The 20,677-nt window shown below is 39.8% G+C and overlaps 6 protein-coding genes across 7 annotated transcripts; 5 read left to right on the top strand and 1 right to left on the bottom strand.

The window, feature by feature from the left end:
• Nucleotides 1-96: 96 nt before the first annotated feature.
• Nucleotides 97-9,069, bottom strand: LOC145704587 (ATP-sensitive inward rectifier potassium channel 12-like). 2 transcript variants are annotated; one of them, XM_081782046.1, is made up of 9 exons: nt 8,864-9,069; nt 2,970-3,127; nt 2,214-2,430; nt 1,930-2,155; nt 1,336-1,501; nt 1,037-1,294; nt 760-940; nt 600-715; nt 97-550 (listed from the first exon to the last, which is right to left on the bottom strand). In XM_081782046.1, the coding sequence occupies exons 2-9, from the start codon at nt 3,066-3,068 to the stop codon at nt 506-508; spliced, it is 1,308 nt and encodes a 435-aa protein (XP_081638172.1). In that variant the 5' UTR covers nt 3,069-3,127; nt 8,864-9,069; the 3' UTR covers nt 97-505. The 2 variants fall into 2 exon arrangements, with proteins under 2 accessions (XP_081638172.1, XP_081638173.1); XM_081782047.1 differs by lacking the exon at nt 8,864-9,069 and adding an exon at nt 6,079-6,272.
• On the top strand, nt 7,425-10,376 carry LOC145704589 (uncharacterized). Its single transcript, XM_081782048.1, has 11 exons — nt 7,425-7,663; nt 7,716-7,853; nt 7,929-8,172; nt 8,349-8,404; nt 8,455-8,649; nt 9,060-9,258; nt 9,499-9,535; nt 9,592-9,711; nt 9,773-9,937; nt 10,008-10,103; nt 10,180-10,376. Exons 3-11 carry the CDS (start codon nt 8,149-8,151, stop codon nt 10,311-10,313), a joined length of 1,026 nt encoding a protein of 341 aa, XP_081638174.1. The 5' UTR covers nt 7,425-7,663; nt 7,716-7,853; nt 7,929-8,148; the 3' UTR covers nt 10,314-10,376.
• An 83-nt stretch (nt 10,377-10,459) lies between these two features.
• LOC145704591 (uncharacterized) lies at nt 10,460-11,585 on the top strand. The gene is made up of 3 exons (XM_081782051.1): nt 10,460-10,881; nt 10,926-11,090; nt 11,194-11,585. The coding sequence occupies exons 1-3, from the start codon at nt 10,491-10,493 to the stop codon at nt 11,511-11,513; spliced, it is 876 nt and encodes a 291-aa protein (XP_081638177.1). The 5' UTR covers nt 10,460-10,490; the 3' UTR covers nt 11,514-11,585.
• A 13-nt stretch (nt 11,586-11,598) lies between these two features.
• On the top strand, nt 11,599-13,580 carry LOC145704590 (syntaxin-16-like). The gene is made up of 6 exons (XM_081782049.1): nt 11,599-11,679; nt 11,870-12,420; nt 12,553-12,886; nt 12,931-13,008; nt 13,052-13,272; nt 13,319-13,580. The coding sequence occupies exons 2-6, from the start codon at nt 12,336-12,338 to the stop codon at nt 13,492-13,494; spliced, it is 894 nt and encodes a 297-aa protein (XP_081638175.1). The 5' UTR covers nt 11,599-11,679; nt 11,870-12,335; the 3' UTR covers nt 13,495-13,580.
• Nucleotides 13,554-14,603, top strand: LOC145704592 (uncharacterized). Its single transcript, XM_081782052.1, has 4 exons — nt 13,554-13,689; nt 13,734-14,038; nt 14,130-14,208; nt 14,264-14,603. Exons 1-4 carry the CDS (start codon nt 13,612-13,614, stop codon nt 14,573-14,575), a joined length of 774 nt encoding a protein of 257 aa, XP_081638178.1. The 5' UTR covers nt 13,554-13,611; the 3' UTR covers nt 14,576-14,603.
• A 23-nt stretch (nt 14,604-14,626) lies between these two features.
• Nucleotides 14,627-20,604, top strand: LOC145704585 (1-phosphatidylinositol 3-phosphate 5-kinase-like). Its single transcript, XM_081782043.1, has 10 exons — nt 14,627-14,762; nt 15,336-15,552; nt 15,594-17,813; nt 17,913-18,770; nt 18,818-18,995; nt 19,039-19,157; nt 19,537-19,679; nt 19,722-19,861; nt 19,951-20,174; nt 20,378-20,604. Exons 1-10 carry the CDS (start codon nt 14,638-14,640, stop codon nt 20,507-20,509), a joined length of 4,356 nt encoding a protein of 1,451 aa, XP_081638169.1. The 5' UTR covers nt 14,627-14,637; the 3' UTR covers nt 20,510-20,604.
• Nucleotides 20,605-20,677: the final 73 nt, after the last annotated feature.

The following is a 20,677-nucleotide window of genomic DNA, read 5'->3' as shown; positions in this document are numbered from 1 at the left end:
GTAATTAAGGCCATTATTGGATTTTAGTAGATGGGATCTAAACTTGCAATCAATAATGAGAACTCGTAAAAAGCGAGAGAATGAATAGACAATGAATTCAATAAATACTGTATTCACAAATATATAAGGTATAATTACTTTTATAAGTCATTTTTTTCATTATTTTCCGTAATTGGGAATTGATTGGAATGTCTCTTGGAAAAAAAAAACAAAACTTTGTTTTGTCGTCTGTTTTGATAAATTTTACTTTCCAAGAGGAGGATAAGAGGAGATAAGAGGTTCTTTTTTGAGCATAATGTATGTACAGCGATCATGAGATTTCTTTTCATCAGAAGATTCCTTTTTAAAAGAGACTCGGGAAGCTTATCAAATTTCAAATTGTAAAGAAGGATGAAGGAAAAGTTAAAGCAAGAATGAAGAGAAAGGGAGATAGAAAGAGGAAGGATTTGTAGCGGAACGATGCGGAACTTTTCTTTTTGTAGATTCATTTTTTTCTTCTGGTTTTTCAGTTGCTGCTAGTGGAGGTCACGTTTTCTATACTTTTTTCAATCTAAAATAATAACTGTCGAAATTATTCATAAAGGATGATGATTGCTTACGGCAAAGATGTCGCTACTATCGGCGTTTTCTAGTTCATCCATTTCTTTGGCGGAGCATTTTGGCGGATTTTTGGTCGGGTACGTTTCGTGAAAATGCGAGAAGTTGATCAGGTAACCTTAAAAGACGCCAATTAAGAAAAGTCCCTTGAGCTGGGCTCACCTTTTTCCTTCTGTCCTCGTGTTACGACGTTTTTGAAGCGGTTGCCCCACTCGATTTCGTTTGGCATGTAGCTCGCTCGAGCTTGAGTTGTGCCTCCAGTGGCTTCGACCATTCCTTCAAGGATGATGATCACTTCAAACGCGTCGCTGTTCAAATCGTCGGGGCCGATGTCATACAGTGGCTTAAAAATGGAATCAACAAGGACTCAAAATATGATTAAATAGCGACTAAAAGCTAACATCTTCCGTAAAAAGGAGTAAATTAAGATTCCACTTACGGAGTCTTCCTCAATCGGATGCACGATAATTTGAGGCGTGACAAGGAATATCGTCTCCGAATCATTCCCAAGGTCGATGTCGAGATCAATTTGTTCAAAAGGAATGTGTTCTCCTTCTTCAGTCGTCCGCGATCTCACCAGTTGCATTCTGATATTCGCTTCTACCAGCACCGATTTTCGCAAGTTTCCAACGCGAACCATTAGGCACAACTTTCCGTCGCGCATGTTGATAACTGCTTTGTTCGAAAACAGCAGCGTCTTGAATATTTCTTAGAACAGGGAAACTGAAGGGATAGAACCTCTGCTCTCTTTTTTGGCCGAGAAATTTTCGCGATGATCCAACCGATGGCGAAAGCGTCGATAATCGTTGACAGGACGGATTGGACCATGACGGCGAAAACTGCCGAGGGACACTTTTCTGTTGGATGTCGGCCACCGTAGCCGATAGTTGTTTGCGTTTCATAACTGAACAGTTACTGTATCGGGCTTAAGGGGGTAGATATCAAGAATCGGATTTCTTGTCAGTGTTTTCTCAAATTTTTAACAAAGTGACCCCCTTATTTTCTGCTCAAAATTTATTTCAGATAATTATCTCTTTCCTATGGAAGCCAAAAATTAGGATTTCTTGAGCTTTCGAGGTGCTACAATGCAAATCTGGCACCTCCGATTGTGGTCAAAAAGCCCATTTTCGGAAAGTCAGCGATCTTTGACGAAAAATTTTGTTAAAAATTTTCTTGAAAATCGAAATTTCGGCTTCCATAGGAAATAAAGAAAGGTTCAAAGTTTTTGTTTCCAAAGTAAAATAAGGGTGTCATTATTTTAACTTTGGGAGAAAAGTCTGACAGAAAATGCCTATTCTTGATATCTACCTCCTTAAAGATGTGGGAAAGTACCTGAATAATACGGCGGAAGTGAAATCTTTGATATCGGAGAAGCAAGTATCCTCGCCCGCCGCGGCCTCGTACTCGTTCATTTTGCGCACGCATTCGATCGCGTCTGACAGACAGCTACTGCAGTCTTCTAGTAGACTGCACTCGTCGCTAGCGCATGCCAGTAATGTCTCGTTTCCGCACGTGTTATTTGTAAGTGTCTCGCAGGTGTTCAGCCAACTGGTATAGTCTGAAATAAGTCTCGTTACTGTACTCCCCTATTGTAATTACAGTGAAAAAATACTTACTCACAGCGTTGGAAGGAACCTGCCATGGAAAATCTTCGTGAATGAGTGAAATAATGTAATATACAACGGCGAAGACCATCCAACTAGCTACGTATAGAAACACAAATATCAATAGCGTATATCTCCAGCGCAAGTCGATGCAGGTCGTCAGCGGATCTGCCATGTAGCGAAAGAACCATGGTGGCTGGTTCAAGTTTTCAATCGAGCACCGACCCGACTAGAAATGATCCATTAGAAAGAAATTCCCAAATACCGAATTTTGAGTTATTTTATGTCTAAACTAGTGAAGGGCACTTTGTTTCCTTTATTTCGACTGTTTGATATTTGCTTTTTCTATGAATTACAACTGTCAATCGCGTGTTCTTGTACTGTTTGTCCACGCTAAAGGACAATTGGAAATTCACGTAATAACGTGCTGGCGAGGCGTTTTTGTTTGAAATACGACTTCCAACTCGTGAACTTTATCATTATCAAAATTCAAGAATGACCCGCAATTCCGGATCTAGTTGGATCCTGAATCTATTCGGAAAATCGTCAGATTCTCTCAAAATTTACGACATAAATCTGGCGTTATAACGACGTACCAGACGTACCTTGTACTAAAATTGATTACACCAAGCAAAATTGAGTCTATCGACTCTCTGCTAATTCCGAGGTAATTAGATTTATTTCACGAGCCAGGTAAATTTGGAATTTACAACTTAATCCCATCCTACTTTATTTCCACAAATATCTATCAAAAACAGCAATTCTTACCTTTGAGATGAATCTACAGGGTGGCTTCTTGTGTACCTCTACAACGGGTAGCGCAACTTGGCCATTTATATTTCCGTTTTTTCCAACTCCTTGGGTCATGCAGCGGTGGCGCGGTGGGCACTCGCCTTCTTTCTTCTATTTCAGCTATTCTCGACAGTCTAAACGACTTCGTTTTGATGAATTACCATAAGAATTTTTCGGGCGAAAAAAATTTTTTTGAGATATTTGTATATTCTGAAAGCCCGTAAAAAGTTATACAGAATCACCGAATTCTAGGGTCAGATGACGTCATTATGACGTCATCGGGCTGATTTGAAAATTTTGTCTTTGGAACGCTTTTTCGAGCCGAAAACGTTTTTAAATTATATTTTTCTCGACGGATTCGGATTTTTCATGAAAAACTACGTAGGGACCCGGGATCAAACCATTGAATATCAACCATTACCGACCGGTTCAATTTTTGAAACCGGTCGGTTCGAAAAATAAACCTCGGGTCCCTACGTAGTTTTTGATGGCGAACACCATGCCATCAATAGAAAAATCTATTTCCAGCAAAAACCGCCTCAAAAAGCGTTCCAAAGTTTCATGAATTTGGAGCCTTTTCGGACATTTATTAATAATTAATGACGTCATAATGACGTCATGTAGCCCTAGAAATTTGTGAATCGACTAATTTTGACTTGGGCTTTCAGAATATGTTCTTCTCTCAAAAAAATTTTTTTTGGCCAAAAAATTCTTATGGTAATTCATCTTTTAATATTTTTCTTTTCAATTTTTTTCCTATTTAAAAAATCTCGTTCTTGATCTTTTTTTCGAGTTTTGGCGCCCTCAAAAATGCTCCTAACTGAGCTCCTGTCATCGCAATTTTAGTTTACCCCTAAGGCACACACGCGCACTCTTACGCTAAAACACACACTAAAGCCCGGGTAACTGAGAAGTGAGGGTGCGCGTCAGTTAAGGCGTTTTTGCCATTTGCGTCTTTTAAGGCATTGCGTCTTTTAAGGCACTTGCGTCAGTTAAGGCGCTGAAAATGACTAGTGGAATTCTGATATCAACTAGGGTCTGCTAAATTACCTCGATTGTAACTATCCTTGAAATTCTCCTCATTTCAATCTCAAATATAACAGCGTATTCAAAATATTTAAATTTCAGATATTTCAAATACATCGAAAACGATCTGAGAAAATTAACTAAAATTTTAGTGTCGAACCTTTATTTTTACAAATAATAAATTTATTCTATCACGAAAAACTTCAAATTCAATCATTAACCAGCAGTTCAGCTTATAACTGAATATAAAAAGATTTTCTTGAGAAAATATTAACTCTGGCACTTACCCTAGGAATTGGTAAAGAAATATTTTATCAAGAAATCTAGCAGACCCTAGTTGATATCAGAATTCCACTAGTCATTTTTCAGCGCCTTAACTGACGCAAGTGCCTTAAAAGACGCAATGCCTTAAAAGACGCAAATGGCAAAAACGCCTTAACTGACGCGCACCCGAGAAGTGATTGAAACTCTCGTAGTAAAAATATGCGAGTGAGTGAATAACAATCGGAGATATCAATTGTTGAATGTACAATTGAGAATATTTATTTACGATTGAAGTGTTTCCACTAAGCGGCTTCGCCAAAATTTAAGAAAAGACTAAGATGAATTACCATAAGAATTTTTGGGGCAAAAATTTTTTTCCCGAGATAACACTATATTCTGTAAGCCCATGTCAGAATTAGTGAATTGCCAAAGTTCTAGCGCCCGATGACGTCATTATGACGACAGAAAAGACGCTTTTAGCATCAAAATAGGCAAATTTTTTTAACCGTTTTTGAGACGGTTATTGTTTGAGATAAAATTTTTTCTTTACGGTATCTTGTTCAGCATAAAAAACTGAACAATCACCCGACATTTAACCGTCCGATATCAGACTTAACCGACCGGTTTTTTTGGCGGTTAAAAATAATACCGGTCGGTTCGATCAAATTTTGCCGGGTAATTGTTCAGTTTTCATGCTGAATGAGATTCTGAAAAGAAAAAAATGTATTTCAAACAAAAACCCTCTCAAAGACGGTCAAAAAGTTTCAACTTTTGAGACCTTTTTTGAACCTTAAATCATCATAAATGACGTCATAATGACGTCATTGCACGCTAGAACTTTGGGAATTTACTAATTCTGATATGGGCTCTCAGAATATAGTGTTATTTCGGGAAAAAAAATTTTGGCCCAAAAATTCTTATGGTAATTCATCCTAAAATAGTAATTTTCTGACGCCGCTCCGCGGCTTTTCATCAGGGATCTTCGAAACCCTGACTCAAGTTTTCCGTACAGGTTGCTGAGTTGAGATTCTCAGAAGTCAAGTATCGCGCACTAGTTTTGAATAAACAGAGCATTTTCTTATTGGACCAGAGCCTTTTTCCCTTCAAATTTTGAGCGAAAGAAGGGAAAAGCACCGTCTAATACGAAAATGGCTTCTTGATTCAAACCTATTACCCACTCAAAAGGACACAAATCGTATATGGGAGCTGGCTGATCCATCAAATTGAAAATGAGCTGTCAAATTAGTAACTTTTTGAGACGGATTGTTGGCAATCACGCCTCTTTGTTCTCAGTACTTTAGTCCGCATTTTATTGGCTCTGTCCCAAAAGGGGAAAAATTGAAAAACGGAATTGCATAAAAAAGACAGTAAACCATAAGAATTTATTTCTATAAGAATTTTTAATGTTAACTTTTCCTGCTTTTCGCAAGTAAAAATTTCTAAATCTTCAACTCGACACTTTTTTCCGTACCGTGTCCAATAAGATCTTCAAATTTCATTCTCGATTCTTATTTGATGAGAAAATTGCATTTAGACATCAACCCATCAAATTCTAACATTGAGCTCAACCGGATTCCCGATTTCTGAGCAGCGAGTGACGTAACAATTACGTAATAACTAAAAAACACGAAAAATTGTTGAATTATGAACTACGTAGGCGACCACAATGGTATCTCAGAAATCGAAGAAAATCGCGGTATTTTATTTTTCTTCAAATTTGTCTAGTCTTGAGAAACAAAGACGAAATTAGACAAAAGCGAAAAAGGTGACTGTAATTAAATTTGTTTTCTCTTACCGAAAAAATGTTCGTTTCGTGACGTTTTCTTTCTTTTTATCTCTCGCAAAAAATTGTTAATTTCAGTCAATTTCTGGCGTTTTCTGTCGAAAATGAGAACATTTCAGCCTTGGAATAAATAAATCAATATTTCTCTTTTGACCAATCCCAACCAAGCGAAAATGAAAAATGGTCGATAAAATTAAAATTACTCTCCGCTCGTTTTTGAATTTGAAACAGGTGCTGACAATTCTCCCAAGGGGCAGTTTTCAAATAAAATTTTCGCGAAAATTTTATAGACGCGAAAATGGGCCTTTTCCTCGCACCTATGTGAGTAACTAAATCACTGTGACTAACTGAGATCAAGTTCGAGCTTTACCAAAAGAGTGAGCTTCAAAATAGAATATTTTCTACTATTTTCTCTGTATAAGTCTGTACTGTCAATTGCTTGTATTGGGCTCGGCATTCTGTGTTGAAAACCTGAGTCAGGGCCTAAAATTTAGGTTGCCGAGTCCAGTCTGTATATTTGACTGTAAATAATAATCTTTATTGAAATTTCTTAGAAATTGGCGAAATACTCGATCTCTGGCCATGCGGAAAGAATCAAGTATTTTTGAAAGGAAGAAAAGCTGGAGGAAGGCCTCGGATTTCGAGCGGATTAGGCTCGACTCGTCGGAAATGGCAGCTCTTCCATCAAATGGAGAGACAAGTTGATCGACAAGGCCGAAATTGGACAATTTAGGAAATGGGAAATGTGTACTCTTCGCGGCGGAAAAAGAGGTTTAATTAACGAATTGAGTATAATTTGGAAATGCGAAAATATTAATTCGAAATCGTGAAATTCTTCCTCGTCGAATAAAGAATATTTTTGCTTATCCGTGGTCATAAAACCTCAAAAGGGCAAAATGGGAAGAAGAGGATCTTCCTCCTCTCTTTTCCTCTTTGCCCGTCAAGGTCATCGTGCCCCTTTACAACAGGGTCTATTAAATGGGCGACAGGCTACGAAAAGCCCCTACCCCTTAAAATTAACTCGAGCACTCGTGTTGTCCGAGAGTCGTAAACTAAAACTAACGCGTTTTTCGTTTTGCTTTTACAAATTTTTATTGCAAGCAGAGATAAGAAGAAGAGACAGATACTGAAAGAATGGAAAAGTCTTGGCGAGCGCTGCCTTGTCATTTTCCAGGAAATGGACTGACAGAAATTAATAAAAAGTGATGATAAATCTGATTTTCTGGAGGAAAAATGAGAAAGCGTCAAAAAGTGACGCAGTAATGCTCTTATGACGACTTTTTGTCTACCCACTTGACTTAAAAACGCGTTTCTATCTTCGCGACTCTTGGCACAGTAGCCTGTGTAGAAGGCCTGAAAGAGCCTGAAAGAGCTTTAAATAATAAAAATGGTTTTCTTTGACCCTGACTCAGGTTTTCTACACGAGCTTTGGGCTCTCTACCTGCGTAGGAATAAAACTAAACCCATGAAAAAGAACTGAACTGCATCGTTGAATCTGACTTACGAAAACTGTGCCAATTGGAAGAGCTCTACAGCGTGTACGTGGAACAGACGTTGAAGTTCGCGAAAACGTTTCTGACTCGTCTGGACTCGCTCGGTGAGTGAATAGAAAGAAACGCTCTTCTGACCACAATTTAACATAATCCTAGTCATTGAACATCGCCAGTCGGGCAAGACGCTCAAGGGTTCCTCTCCTGGGCGCGCCAGTGGGGGTCCCTCAAGAAAAACTCGAAGAACGGGTCTAAGACCAAAAAGCAGGAGGGATTCCTTGAGAAAACCTATGACAGGCGAGGGGATTAGCAGTCACCAAAAAGCTCTTAGCAGCCATATGTTCCTTTATCCTCGTTTTATCCCCTGGAAAGCTTCATTCTCTTTGCCCGAAAAGAAATCGACGCTAGAACTCAACTTTCGACAACTCTGGAGAAAAATGTCATCAAAACAATTCATAAAACGAAAACGGCGATCAAAGAAAGAAACGAAAAATTCATCAAGGATCACAATATTCAAGCGGCTAGAAGAATCAAGGCTGAAGAAAAGCTAGAGTTTTACTTCAACGAATACAAGAAAACTCACGAAGCGCTGATGAAATTTGATAAGAACAATAAAAAAGGGTCGAAATTACCATTTTTTATGAAAATTCTAAAGGTATAGATAGATTTTTTCAATTAAAAACGCAGCTTTGAACGAAAAATAACAGTCCTTTTTGAAATTAATTATGTAAAAAATGAGTGTTTGGTCTCAGATTTTAGTCGAAATGGATCTTTCTTTTGACCCTTGAAAGACCAAAAAAGTCTGGAAAAGGGGTCCTGAGTAAAGAAGAAAGAATCGCCCGAGAAAGGTTAGAAAGCACATTTTACTTTTGAAAATTTTTATTAAACCCTTTTTCAGAAAATACAAAGTTTCGAGCATGGAAACGGCTGAAAACGATTACACAGACATGGTGAATGATTTCAACATCGAGCAGCAAAACTCGTTCGAGGACTACCTCCCACGAATTTGCTCTAATCTCGAAGATCTCCACGAAGACCTTCTGAAAAGAGTCAATCAGATTCAGCTCAATGCCAAAGACTCTCTCACGGAGAGGTAAGACCCTCTTCCGCTGAAAATAAAGAAAGATAGAGCTATTCAAGTATTCATTAGCATTTTTCTGGACCAAAAAGAGATTCTGAAAGGATCTACTTGCTTTTCTAAAGCGAATTTCGAAAACGTTCGAATTTGACTGCGACGCTTCGCTTAAAAAGAAAGAGTTTCAGGCAAACCAATAATTCCACTCATGAACTTTCCGATTTGACTGTACCTTTCAAGCAAAATTGATCGGGTCCAAACTTTCAAATCCTCGCCCATAAAGGATTTTTATCGAATTTACTCGAAGGCGACAATTCTTTCTAAACGTATTAAAAATACTGTGAGTTTACAGGTCAAAAGTCATTTCGAGCAGTTCAAATAGCAGTCTTTCTTGATTTCATTTTTCTCTAATTGTTATATTTTTTCAGCGTTCGTCTGGTGTCTGCGGCTTGTGGCTGCGTGTGCTACCACGATAAGGACTCTTTCCCAGACGTCATCTCCGCCGAACACCGGCTTATCATCGATAACGTAAAGAAGGATCACCCACGGAGCATTCCAGCCGATAAGCAGCCCAAAATGTTTCTCAATTCGAAAAACGGGTCAGTCTCGACTGGATCTTCTTCCAGAGTAAGTCAATGTTGTAGATTTATAATTAAAAAGAGTTTTTTGACTCGAAATTGACTCCTAATTCGCAAAAACGCGGGGCGCGGCAGTTCAAACTTCGCGCCAAGCGCTGATTGGCTGCCTTATTCTGAGAAACGCGTAAATCGAACCAAGGAGCAAATTTTATCAAAATGAGTCAGAGGAAGCAACCACTTATCACTAGAATCGTCAGAATAACAAATTATCTTTACGACATTCCTTCAGACAAAACCGGAGCCGCAAACCAACTTTACATCCCCGGGTAAGCAGCTGCATGATTTTTACTGCTTGCAATAATCATGTAACAACATGCTATAGCCGCCTCGGAAAAGTTCAAACACAATCCTCACATACGAATAAGTCCAAGACCTTCTCAATCACCGCCCAGTCCTGTCAAGGCGCCAGATGAGCCATACGACCCGAATAAGTTAGAAACAGGTTTAAAATTTAAAACGGAGTTTTCGGGTAAATTTCAATTTTTACTTACAAATTTCTTCAGGAAGTTTGGCAGATTCTTTTGTCTCTGAACTGGAATCTCTTCACCTGTACGAAAAAATCGAGCCGGCACTATCAAACTCTGAGCCTTCTCCGGATGATGAGATAAATGCCAATAAAAAACGTGAACCCAAATCGGGACGAATGCTTTACGACTTTGACGGCACTGGTAACCAATAAGCTCTTGATTTTCTTCGATAATCGGGTCACTCGAACCATCCATAAAAGTAATTTCCTAGATTCAAATGGCAACGACTTTCCTGATGCTGTCAAGTGCAAGAAAGGAGATCTACTGGAAGTGCTAGAGGATAGCTCGAATGAAAACTGGAGCAAGGAAGGAATCTCACTTATCATTTCAAAAACCACGGATCTGATTTATCGTCAATAAAACATCAAGAGATTCCTAAAAGGTGAAAATCATCAGCTCGCAGAACGTCGGATTCGTACCTACTCAATTCTTGGCAATAACTCCTCCGAAAAACGAAGATTCAGAATCTGCGAAACACGTACTAAAAGATTCGAAAACTGAACGTCTTGTTGAATAAATTCATATTTCCGTTCATACCACCAACGTCTCTCATTTCGTTTTTCACAGAATGAGTACACCAGACTGCAAACCTAAGTCACCGATTTAACGGCCTGCGCTTATCTATTTTTTAATTTCATTTTGAATTTTGTCATTGTTCAGAATGACTAGCACCAGCAAAAATAAAACTGATCACATGGGAGTTGCGAAAACCAGGTTTTTGGATGTTTACAACTCTCTGCCGGAGGAATACCGCTGCCGCTTCGCCAGATGGGTAGGAGGTTTCGCGGAGGGCGAAATCGATAGCCTCGCGCCAACCCAAACTGAAGAAACATTGATCCAAATTGCTGACACGCTTCGTATGGACATCGAGCCACCGGGAGGAAAACTACCAAACGAGATCACCAGAAAACCAGAAAATGAAGAAGAAGAGGTCGTCGAAGTCGATGAATTTTTGTACCCAGATCAAGTGCTGAAAATCACGGATTTCTCGACCTCAGAATGCGGCGACTGCAAGAGCAAGAATATCAACGATTTGGAAATGGTCTCGCACTCGATGTCGCAGGATGAATTAACGGTTCTTTTCGGTCAGATAATGAATGAAGTTTCGAGAGAACTAAACCATTTTTAGATGAGATAAATGACTTCGAAGTCATGGTGGATATCGGCTCTCGTACTGGATGCATTTTGTACGCAGCTCATTTGATGACAAAGGCAAAAGAGATCGTTGGAATTGAGATTGACGAAGAATGGTGCAAGATTCAAAATAGAGTCGTTGAAAAGTTTCAAATGGAAGGTAAGCATCAAGATTTGAGTCAACAAAAATGATCGAACTCTGATCTGAGATGTATGTAGGTCAGTTTGATAGCAATAATTAATACTTATCTGTAGATTTTTAGATCGAATAAAAATAGTCAACGAAGATGCAAAAAGCGAAAAATCAAAAGAAATTCTTCGAAAAGCAGACTTGACGATAATGAACAATCCTTTTCAATGGTTCTCAAAAGACAACGGAAAAAAAGACTTTGAGTGCATCCTTCAAAGCTTGAAGCCTGGATCGAGAGTTTTGCTCTGCCACATAGAAGAGATCCCGATTTTGCTGGACAGATATCTTGAAGAGATGACTCCGGAAAGTCCTCCTCTGAACGGGCCGGACCATGCATGGGCAGATGAACTGAAAGCCTTTCGAATGTTTAAAGTTTTGGAAAAGAAAAGCTAACTGAACCGACTGCTTTACTGATAGAAGATTATAAATAGTTCAAAATTTGAACTTCAAATTGTATTCGTTATTTTGTTGTAATATCATTATATTTAGAATGGAGGCCACAGAAGAAATGATCCGACGATCTGAAGAAGCCGCAAAAATCGAAGAAATCACTGAACAGGTAATTTTTCATGCTCTCTTAGAGCTTTTTGTTTAGGAAGTCTTAACGCTTACCATTCACGAGGAGATCGAGTTTTTTCATTTTATAAGTCACATTTTCGCTTTAGCGTTTTTCTCAAGTAAGAAGCTTATCTCGCTATATAAATAATTCATCGACCCTTGATTGAAGAAGATTTATCTCTCCTTTTTAGACTTGGAGAGAAACGGCGCAGGTCCAAATTGAAGAGTTCAACGCCTCGCGAAAGAAGCAACTCGAGAATCTTTCCGACCTGATCTCCGAAAACGCGGAAAAAGCTCCGGCGCCAATTACCAAGGAGGATCAATTTTCGAATATAATCGAGCTAATTGACCTCCAACGAGACTCCAACGACGGCGTAGACCGCTCTCGCATGCGCCAGGTCTTGCTCCAAATGAAGCACTAGAAATCATCAAAGAAATAAATGTCAAACTTCCAATTAAAAAGAAGAGAAAACTGTCTTTTGTACCTCATCTCGAAATTCTACCTGATTGTACTTGTAACATTCAAATGTTCTTTCCATTCGCTTACACTCTGAAAATCTGATTCAATTCTAAAAATCTGATCCTCGTTTCTATAACTTGTAATTACAAAAAATGCTGGTGTAGAAAAAATACTGAATAAAAACATGCGAATTAGAAATGCAATTGATACATCGGGACTTGACATCCGCATTCAAGCTTTTGAGAGATCGTTCGAGCACCGAAACGAGCAATTACTATCAAGGTACAGTAAGATTAAACAGGTGGAATAGACTTTCTATAACTAACGAGTAAACCAGCGCATATCTGGCGCAAGATTCAAATAGGCCTAACGCACACTTGTCTACCCGATTCAACCTTAGCTAAATGATCCTAGTTGATAATGAAAAAGAAGTGCTGATCCACCAAGAAGACGACATCGTCCACTTCGAGCGTAATCAATTCCAAATCCAAGAATTCAAAGACAACCTGGAATACCACCTCGGCGCCATCGGCACTGGACTCACTCAGTTCGAAAAATACAACGACCGAATCCTCAATCGACCCGCTTTCGATGAGAATATTGACGAAGACGAAAATGAAGAGATCGAAGCAATGACCGAGACGCTCTCGAACAACTTCATGAGCTCGCAGAAGATTTTGAATAGAGTGAAAACAAGGCAGTTCGCGAACAAGATGGAAGAAAAGATTGCGAGAAATTTAGCGTCTAGGTAGCCGCTTCGTTTTTTCGAGAACTCTATAAATAATTCTTTAGGTACGCTGAAGAAATATCTTCATATTCGACGCGTTTTCGAAAGTGCCAAGGAAACTTTTCCAGGAGACTTCAAAAAAGGTAATTTACTGCGTTTTCAATTATCGACAAAGCGGTTTCTAAGAAACACTCGGACTGCAGATTTGATGGATCTACAGGGCGATTACGAAATAGCGACGGACGAAGCTCTCGATGCGAATTTCCAACGCCAGGAGCTCGCCCTCGACACGGAATTTCTCGATAAAAGAGAAAAGGAGTTGAACAAAATCTCAAAGTCCATCAACGACTTGAATCAGCTATTCAGGGATATTTCTTCTTTCGTCGTCGAGCAAGGAACTATTCTAGGTAAACATTGCTCTTGGTTCACTATGAATTCATGAATCAATTACAGACCAAATTGAATATAACGTCGATATGGCGGCAACAAAGACAGAGGAAGGCCTAAAGCAGCTGAAAAAGGCGGACCAGTATCAACGAAAAGATCGAAAAATGAAAGCAATTTTATGTATGGCCGTGACCGTCGCAATCTTATTATTTCTACTCATTATGAAGGAGATCATCTTCTAACTTAAAAAAAGCTATCTTGTTCCATCTTTATCCTTTACGTCTCATTTTCTTCAATCTTTATTAAAATAAACTGCAATCATATTCATTAAAAAAGCCTCCAAAATAATTTTGAACAGAATGTTAACAGCTATTTGTGCAGGGCGAAATCGTTCAGTCAGAAATCTTTCCTGCTCGCTTTTGAGACTAAACGAATGGGTAAGTAGAATTCACTAATCGAATCTAAAAGCTATCTTTCAAAGGACGATGCAGCGCAAAAAGAATCCAAAAAGTCAAACTGGTTCAATCGAGCAAAACCAGACCCAACCAGGCCGCGCTACGAAGATCCCGGACAGAATTTCTTCAAGCCTTACAAAGAGTTCCGCGAGGAAAAACGACAACAGCTCCTTTCCGGCGATAATAAACGAAAAGTCCCGTTGAAAGCTCTTGTCCCAGAAGAGTATCGTGGCGCTAGATATTATACAGATGCACATATGGAAGTTGTTGATCCGAAAAATGTGAAGCCAAAGGTGTTTATGGGGCCGTATTCGATTGTTCTACCACACAGGTAGCTCTTACAGTATTATAAATGTTTTAATGAGTTTCTAATACAAAAGTTGCTAAGAAATATCTTTACTTCATCATTAAATAATTTTAAGAGACGGTAGAATGGAGCACCCTGGTGATAGAGTTCTCTGCAATCAGGCCATCAAAGATTCTTTGGAATTTCAAGCTCCGGTAAAGATAATTACTCTTTGCTCATTTGAAGAGTTCAAATTTAACTTTCATTTAGTTGAAACTTCCGGAAGGTTTTCAAGACACATCTCGCTACGCCTTGAAGAAAAACTACAAGATCAATCCTTATCGTCGCGAAATACACCGGCACCGTGCGATGAAGCTAGCTTTCTTCACTGGACTAGTGATTGTTGCGTACCGATTTATTTACTGCCCGTACATGGGCATTCCTGATCCAGTTCAAAATGATGTGGATAAATTTGTATTTATGGCTCCAGTATTAGTTGGAGTGTTTATGATTGCAAACGTCGGTGGAACATTGACAAGTAGTTTACTTTCGCTGTATTACAGAATGCGATTTAGACTGTAACTATTCAATATAAACTTATATTTTAAATATAGAACAGACTGATATATTTTGTTTTAGATGTTATGGGCTTAGTTGAATTCGATGCATTGATAGGCCGAGAAATTAAATTCGAAGAGATCGAAGATGAACCTACGCCCAAGAAATCGTCTTCCTGGATCAAAAGTTTCTTTAATTCCGAAAGGGAAGGGTCACTTTTTGAACTTGTGAGTTTTCAGTAGATAATCCGCCCAGGGATAGCTCGAGCATGTAAGAGAAATGTATTTCAAATAATTTTGCTTCTTTTCTTCTTTTTCCGCAGTTCTTATCAGTAGGTTCCAGTCACCAGGGTTTCTAGGATGAAAGTTTCTTCCAAAGTCGTTATTTTGAAGCTCGAAATTGAAATCCTGAAACAGACAATTTTCTCTTTCGCGAAACACGAGAATCTCCTTTTGCATGAGGTCAATAGTTTCGTGATTAAATAGCGGAGCAGCTCCGATGATGTACTCCAACGGATTCTTCGTATTCCTTGCTAATTTCTCGCGCTTCTCAACATAGCCGCTTAGATTATCTTGAGCATCGAGTGATCGAAATGAGCTGTGAAGGTTTTGAAGGTCGACAATCGTAAGTTGTCGACCTATCAGCTCTGGAATGGGCCCTATTTCTTGATCGAAAAGTCTCTCCATCGATGTTTTAAATATTCGAGTCTTCTTAATTCTAGTGAGCTCTACCCATCACGCGGTCATCATAAGGAAGTAGTCTCGTGACCTCTCTGAAGTAACAGCACTGAAATCATAGAAGACGCAGAGCCAAAATCAAAACAAAATGAGACGAGCTACTGGATGTCTGATGAATCAGTTAAAGCTTGTTACAATTGTTCAAAGACATTTACGACTCTCCGAAGAAGACATCATTGCCGGTTTTGTGGGCAGATTTTCTGTTGGAAATGCGCTCCTATCCGATCGTTTCCGATAAATAAAAGATGCTGTGATAACTGCCAGGCAAAAAAGAGCATCTTGAATCTCTCTAATGCTCGTTTTAGGAAGCCCAGATGGTGAATCAACGCAAAATTCAGTCAAAACCTATATCATCAACCCCACGAGTATTGAGAAATCGGTCTCTTTCCAAAGAATTCGAAGATTTCGAGTCCATTCCAGTTGGTTTCAACTCTTTTGAAGAAGTTGAAATCGAACTGCTTTACGAAAGCCTCAGGAATGGAGTTTTCGAAGCAGGACGAACTCATTTTTCTGGCGATGATATTATCACGAAACTGGGTTCGAAAACGACTGATCCGGAGGTGAAAGCAAAACGCATGATCGAGCTTGGTTTCCTTCTTGGCCCAAACTATGAGTTCTCGAAAGATGCGGTCTATAAATTCAACGAAGAAGGGACAATGAGTGGTGATCCACTTATGACCCGTCAATCTAGCCAGGAAATTCCGATCCGCTCACCGTCGAGTTCCATAAGCAGCTCGGCCGTAATCCCCGATATGCGGGAAGATTACTACGCAGAGTCTCCAGAAAGCACCACAACTGGAGTCCCAAAAGCTTGTTCTGACAACTGTCTGACTTGTATCAGCGATATGTACATGGACAATGTCAGCGAGAAGATGAAAACTGTTTCAGTCTACCGCCAATCGTCATCTAGATCAAGTTCGGCCAGTGAAGACTGGAGTCGATCAATTTCTGACTTTCATCGACGTCATTTTGAAAGCATGGTTGCTAAGTTGTTGTCAATCTTCTCCGATGGGGATATAAAAAAGAAATGGTCTGGAAACTTGATTGACGTCGTCCCGCAGATCGTCCAGAATATTTCCTCAGATTCTATAACCGCAGCTTTTGACGTCAGAAAGATGATCCACATTAAGAAAATAATCTCACCGAAAGAAGATAATATTGGGAATATTGAAAAGTTGGATGGCGTAATTTTCAGCGGGAAATTAATTACAGACACTTCGAAGAAACGAGAAACAACAGTGCGAAAAAATGTTTCGATTGTCCTGCTTGATTGCAAAATTGACTTCCGAATGGGTGGCAAAACGAGACTCGAAAGTTTGAGTGAACTGATCCGTCAGGAAAAAGAATTCCTCGATCTCTGCTGCAAACGAATATTAGAACGAAAACCCGACGTAATAATTTCCTCTCAATCAATATGCAACTACGCTCTTCAATTCTTCAGCCATCACAAATCCATCCAAGTCGTCGTAAATGTAAAGAAAACAGCTCTAAAGCGCATTTCGATCGCAACAGGATCAGACATCATCTCAAACCTCGAAGAGCTAAAAACCTCTAAAATCGGCCTCGCTCCTTCATTTGAAGAAAAACTCGTCTGCGGCGTGGACTCAATATTTTTCATCGAAAACGAAATACCTAAGAGCTTCGTCTCTTTGCTCGTTTTTTCTGACGATCTTGCCCAACTTGATTGCATAAAAGATATCATCATGTTTCTGTGTCTTTGTGTTCATCAAATGTCAATGGAAGTTCACTTTCTCAACTCGTTTCCCCTCGACGCCCCGACTATTTCAAAACGAAACGAGTTTTACTGTAAATGTTCTGATATAACAGGCCGTTTCTCTACTGAATATCAACGAGTGCCTTCCAAAGTCTCAAACGAGCAGAACTCAAGCCTCGTTTTTGAGTTGAGCAGTACGCCTGTGCAGCAAGCAAATAACAGCACGGAAAACTCCGAGTTCATTCGTTGCGGCTATCATACTTATCTCATAACACGGCGAAGCGAAGATCCCCTTCAGGAAGGGTTGAAGCGCTTTAATTTGAATCACCGAAGAGACATGATGAAACAACATCGGTTTAAAGTTCCAGAGCCAGAAGAAACATGCTACCACGAAGCGACAGATCCTGATGCCATTCTCGATCATGTAAGCAGGGATGATCTGATGGCGAGCTTTCGTGCAACTGGAAGTTATCCTTCAACGATTAGTAGTCAGCAAAAGTCAAACACCGTTTTCCCTGGAATAATGGCTCGATCCACCGTACATGATATCAGACCTTTAGTTGAGCCTTTTCCAATCCTCTTTTCTACCTTCTATCTCCGCCAAGGAGCAGTGATGACATCTTACTGTACCGCCCCTGTCGAAATTAGTCTCCACCCGTATTCTTCGACAGATTCGTCTGTCGCGGACTTTGTCCAGAATTTAATAGGACGGGAGTCAGCTGATAAGCTTTGCAAAGTCTGCACGAGGCCAGAACGAAATCATATCAAGCGAATTGTTTTTGGCGAAAAAGGGATTCATATCATCATAAAGGTCGTGCTCATCAAATTATTTATTTATAGCTTCATCTATGAACGATCGGCTTCAACTGTTCTAATATGATTGTACAATTTTGTTGAGCGCGATTAAAAGGAACTCCCCGATCAGAACCCGACTCATCAGTTATTAATGTGGAGCAACTCTTACGGAACGAACACGGCGATCTCGCCTATCAATGAAAAAATAGCAAATATGTCGATGGCGTATTTCATCAAGATTCTAACCGCACCTGCTTTCATGCCTTCTCAATTGTCGCGAATTGAAAGTTCATCCGTCTATTTCGCGAACAAAAACATGCTCTGCTCGTTCAAGCTGGTCACCTTTCGTCAATTCTTTGTCAAGTTGCCTTCGATTGCCTATTACGAAGATCAAGCTACTTATCCAGTGGAGCCAATTAAGACCGACCTCGAATTCGTTAGCAACGAGGGCCAAAAAGTATTAAATGAGCTCAACACCCAATTGAAAGAAGCGGAGCAGGAGCTCGCCGCAATTACTGTAAACAACTTTGACTGTGACGATATCATTATTTTCTACAACGAAGAACGGACTAGATTTGAAAATGTAGTGGCAGCGACAAAACAGGATTTGGAAAATCTTGGGGACTTAATTCCCTGGGAGACTTGCGCCAAATTCTTCTCGAAAGTATCAGAAATTGGTCAGACGCTGATTGGAATCATTCAAATGTGGAACATTCGCATTCAAGTCAAATTTGACAGCGTCCGGAAATCGTCCAACGAGGAAAATCCAGTGAGCCAAGATTTTGAAAGTTACGAAGAAATAAGCTCAGACGCGTTAGATGCAACGGACAAAGGAGCAACTCGAGACGATCATTTCGTCTCAAACCCGATTACCCCTTTCCTTCAGAAGCTTTTCTACAACAACGTCCATACAGTCGTCAGTCCCTTCCGAGGAAGCATTCACTATCTCCTCCAACACTCGAGCAAATACAAGGTGACTTCTTTTTCTGATTTACGAGCATTTAATTAATCTGAAAAAAGGTCACGGTGAGGGAAGAAGAGCCAAGTTCTGCTCTAGCCTTTGCACTTAGCTCCGCTAATGAACCATTTGCGCAAGTAGTCGACCGAGATCTCATAATCCACGCCGAGGCATCGACTGTTTCTCTCAAGGTCAAGGTCTTCAATCATTCCGAATTCGCCCAATTACGCAAAGCTATCGGTAAAAACAACCTTCGATCGGTAGCTTATCAATCAATTTCCAGGTTTCAAGGAAGAAGACTTCATTCATTCTCTAATTCGCTGCGAAACCTGGAAGTCTTCTGGAGGCAAATCGGGGGCAACTTGGTTCAGAACTCTTGACACGCGATTTCTAATAAAGCAGGTATGGAATTGTTTATTTACAGTAACTATATGCATTTATTTTGATCCCCAAACGAGTTCATTCGCCGATGGCTCAACAAAGACAGTCTGGCCGCAAGTCGGACAGTTTTTCTTAATTTTCCCAATTTCTTCCGTTTCGTTCTCTTTCATGATTGCACTCTGATCAGACTCAGAAATAGCAGCCGTTTTACTAGATGTTGCGCAGTTGCCCATCGTTTATAATCGGCGGCCTCTCGGTTGGCCGATTTGAAAAAGAAAAAAAAAAACGGCAATAATGGTAGTGAATCTTCTCGGCTTCGGTAGAAGAGAGGTCTCCCGGGAGCTCCCCTCTTGCATAGTAATTTTCAGCGACGGCGCTGCTTGTCAACCTCGATTTTCAGATAAAAGAAAAGGAGACTGCAACTGTCGAAAGCTTCGGGCCTAAATACATCAAGAACGTCATCAAAGGGGTTGAAAACCGACAGCCAAGTGCGATCGTGAAAGTTTACTCGGCTTTTAGGATTTCGCTGAAAACTCACTCTCGGTTTGTTTTTAAAGAAATCTTCAGATATGAAAGTATTTGTAGGAGTATTACGTCCAAAACAGACTTTGTTGTAATGGAAGACTTGTTCTGGAACATGCCGATGATTTCCAAGACTTTCGATCTAAAAGGAAGCCAGCGTAATCGAATGACGAAAGAGTCCCTCGAGAATAACGTCCTTCTCGGTAAGTTACGAATCAATAGCCCGAAATGGCTTAAAATCTGCTCAATTTTCAACTGTGGAAATCGACCTCTCGCTCAATAATTCATTCAGACAGTAATTATATCTCGTCAATGTGTCACTCGCCGATTCACTTGAACTCGGCTGCTCATCTCGTACTGATGAAGGCGTTGGCCAATGATGTTGATTTCTTGAGCCGCTCGCAGATCATCGACTACTCCTTGCTCATTGGCATTGATTACAAAAACAATCACATCGTCGTTGGCTTGATTGACTATTTACGAACGTACACTTGGGATAAATATGTCGAATCAAAGGTAATAAGTCTTGTTTTTATAGGCCTAAACAATATTTGCTAGTTTACGGGGTCTTTTGATTCGCTAAGGCAGAAGTTACGGGCTTCTGATTGGCTTAAACTCAGTTTCCCATAATTCAAGATCGATTAGCCAATCCCAAAACTCTTGTTTCGACATGGTGTTTTGGATCTGATTTCTAGATCTCTTTCGACACCTCTTTTCAGCTAAAATCATCAGTCTCCACTGCTGCGCCGACTATCATCAGTCCAGAGAATTACAAGACGCGTTTCATGAGCGCCATGAATCGTTACTTCCTGCGCTCACCGGAAATTCCACAGGACTACTCCTTCGCCTAAAACGTCTTTACCTACTTCTGTAAATGTCTCAATTCTTCAACAATTCCATTCAAACCAGATTATATTCAAACCAGTTCATTCTCTTCAAAAGCAAACCCATTCGACCTCAAAGCCGATACTTACCAAAAATGCTTTTGTTGTTGTTTTTTATTCTCACAAAAGAGTGGG

Source organism: Oikopleura dioica, chromosome PAR (genome assembly GCF_907165135.1).
Source record: "Oikopleura dioica chromosome PAR, OKI2018_I68_1.0, whole genome shotgun sequence".
Taxonomy (NCBI): domain Eukaryota; kingdom Metazoa; phylum Chordata; class Appendicularia; order Copelata; family Oikopleuridae; genus Oikopleura; species Oikopleura dioica.
Note: the sequence above shows the minus strand (reverse complement) of the source record. Positions and strands in the feature narration are given on the sequence as shown.

What these genes read in the sequence shown, in the direction of transcription:
- LOC145704587 (XM_081782046.1), bottom strand. Translation starts at nt 3,068, where the DNA reads ATGACCCAAGGAGTTGGAAAAAACGGAAATATAAATGGCCAAGTTGCG. An exon ending in GGCCAAAAAAGAGAGCAGAG is followed by an intron (nt 1,295 to 1,335) that starts GTTCTATCCCTT and finishes GAAATATTCAAG; the next exon opens with ACGCTGCTGTTTTCGAACAA. An exon ending in ATAGTAGCGACATCTTTGCC is followed by an intron (nt 551 to 599) that starts GTAAGCAATCAT and finishes TTATTATTTTAG; the next exon opens with ATTGAAAAAAGTATAGAAAA.
- LOC145704589 (XM_081782048.1), top strand. Translation starts at nt 8,149, where the DNA reads ATGAAATTTGATAAGAACAATAAA. An exon ending in AATTTGATAAGAACAATAAA is followed by an intron (nt 8,173 to 8,348) that starts AAAGGGTCGAAA and finishes ACCCTTGAAAGA; the next exon opens with CCAAAAAAGTCTGGAAAAGG. An exon ending in AACCAACTTTACATCCCCGG is followed by an intron (nt 9,536 to 9,591) that starts GTAAGCAGCTGC and finishes AACATGCTATAG; the next exon opens with CCGCCTCGGAAAAGTTCAAA.
- LOC145704591 (XM_081782051.1), top strand. Translation starts at nt 10,491, where the DNA reads ATGGGAGTTGCGAAAACCAGGTTTTTGGATGTTTACAACTCTCTGCCG. An exon ending in TGAATTAACGGTTCTTTTCG is followed by an intron (nt 10,882 to 10,925) that starts GTCAGATAATGA and finishes AACCATTTTTAG; the next exon opens with ATGAGATAAATGACTTCGAA. An exon ending in TGAAAAGTTTCAAATGGAAG is followed by an intron (nt 11,091 to 11,193) that starts GTAAGCATCAAG and finishes GTAGATTTTTAG; the next exon opens with ATCGAATAAAAATAGTCAAC.
- LOC145704590 (XM_081782049.1), top strand. Translation starts at nt 12,336, where the DNA reads ATGCAATTGATACATCGGGACTTGACATCCGCATTCAAGCTTTTGAGA. An exon ending in TCCAGGAGACTTCAAAAAAG is followed by an intron (nt 13,009 to 13,051) that starts GTAATTTACTGC and finishes GCGGTTTCTAAG; the next exon opens with AAACACTCGGACTGCAGATT. An exon ending in CGAGCAAGGAACTATTCTAG is followed by an intron (nt 13,273 to 13,318) that starts GTAAACATTGCT and finishes AATCAATTACAG; the next exon opens with ACCAAATTGAATATAACGTC.
- LOC145704592 (XM_081782052.1), top strand. Translation starts at nt 13,612, where the DNA reads ATGTTAACAGCTATTTGTGCAGGGCGAAATCGTTCAGTCAGAAATCTT. An exon ending in TCGATTGTTCTACCACACAG is followed by an intron (nt 14,039 to 14,129) that starts GTAGCTCTTACA and finishes AATAATTTTAAG; the next exon opens with AGACGGTAGAATGGAGCACC. An exon ending in CTTTGGAATTTCAAGCTCCG is followed by an intron (nt 14,209 to 14,263) that starts GTAAAGATAATT and finishes ACTTTCATTTAG; the next exon opens with TTGAAACTTCCGGAAGGTTT.
- LOC145704585 (XM_081782043.1), top strand. Translation starts at nt 14,638, where the DNA reads ATGGGCTTAGTTGAATTCGATGCATTGATAGGCCGAGAAATTAAATTC. An exon ending in GATGCTGTGATAACTGCCAG is followed by an intron (nt 15,553 to 15,593) that starts GCAAAAAAGAGC and finishes TGCTCGTTTTAG; the next exon opens with GAAGCCCAGATGGTGAATCA. An exon ending in ATAAATATGTCGAATCAAAG is followed by an intron (nt 20,175 to 20,377) that starts GTAATAAGTCTT and finishes ACCTCTTTTCAG; the next exon opens with CTAAAATCATCAGTCTCCAC.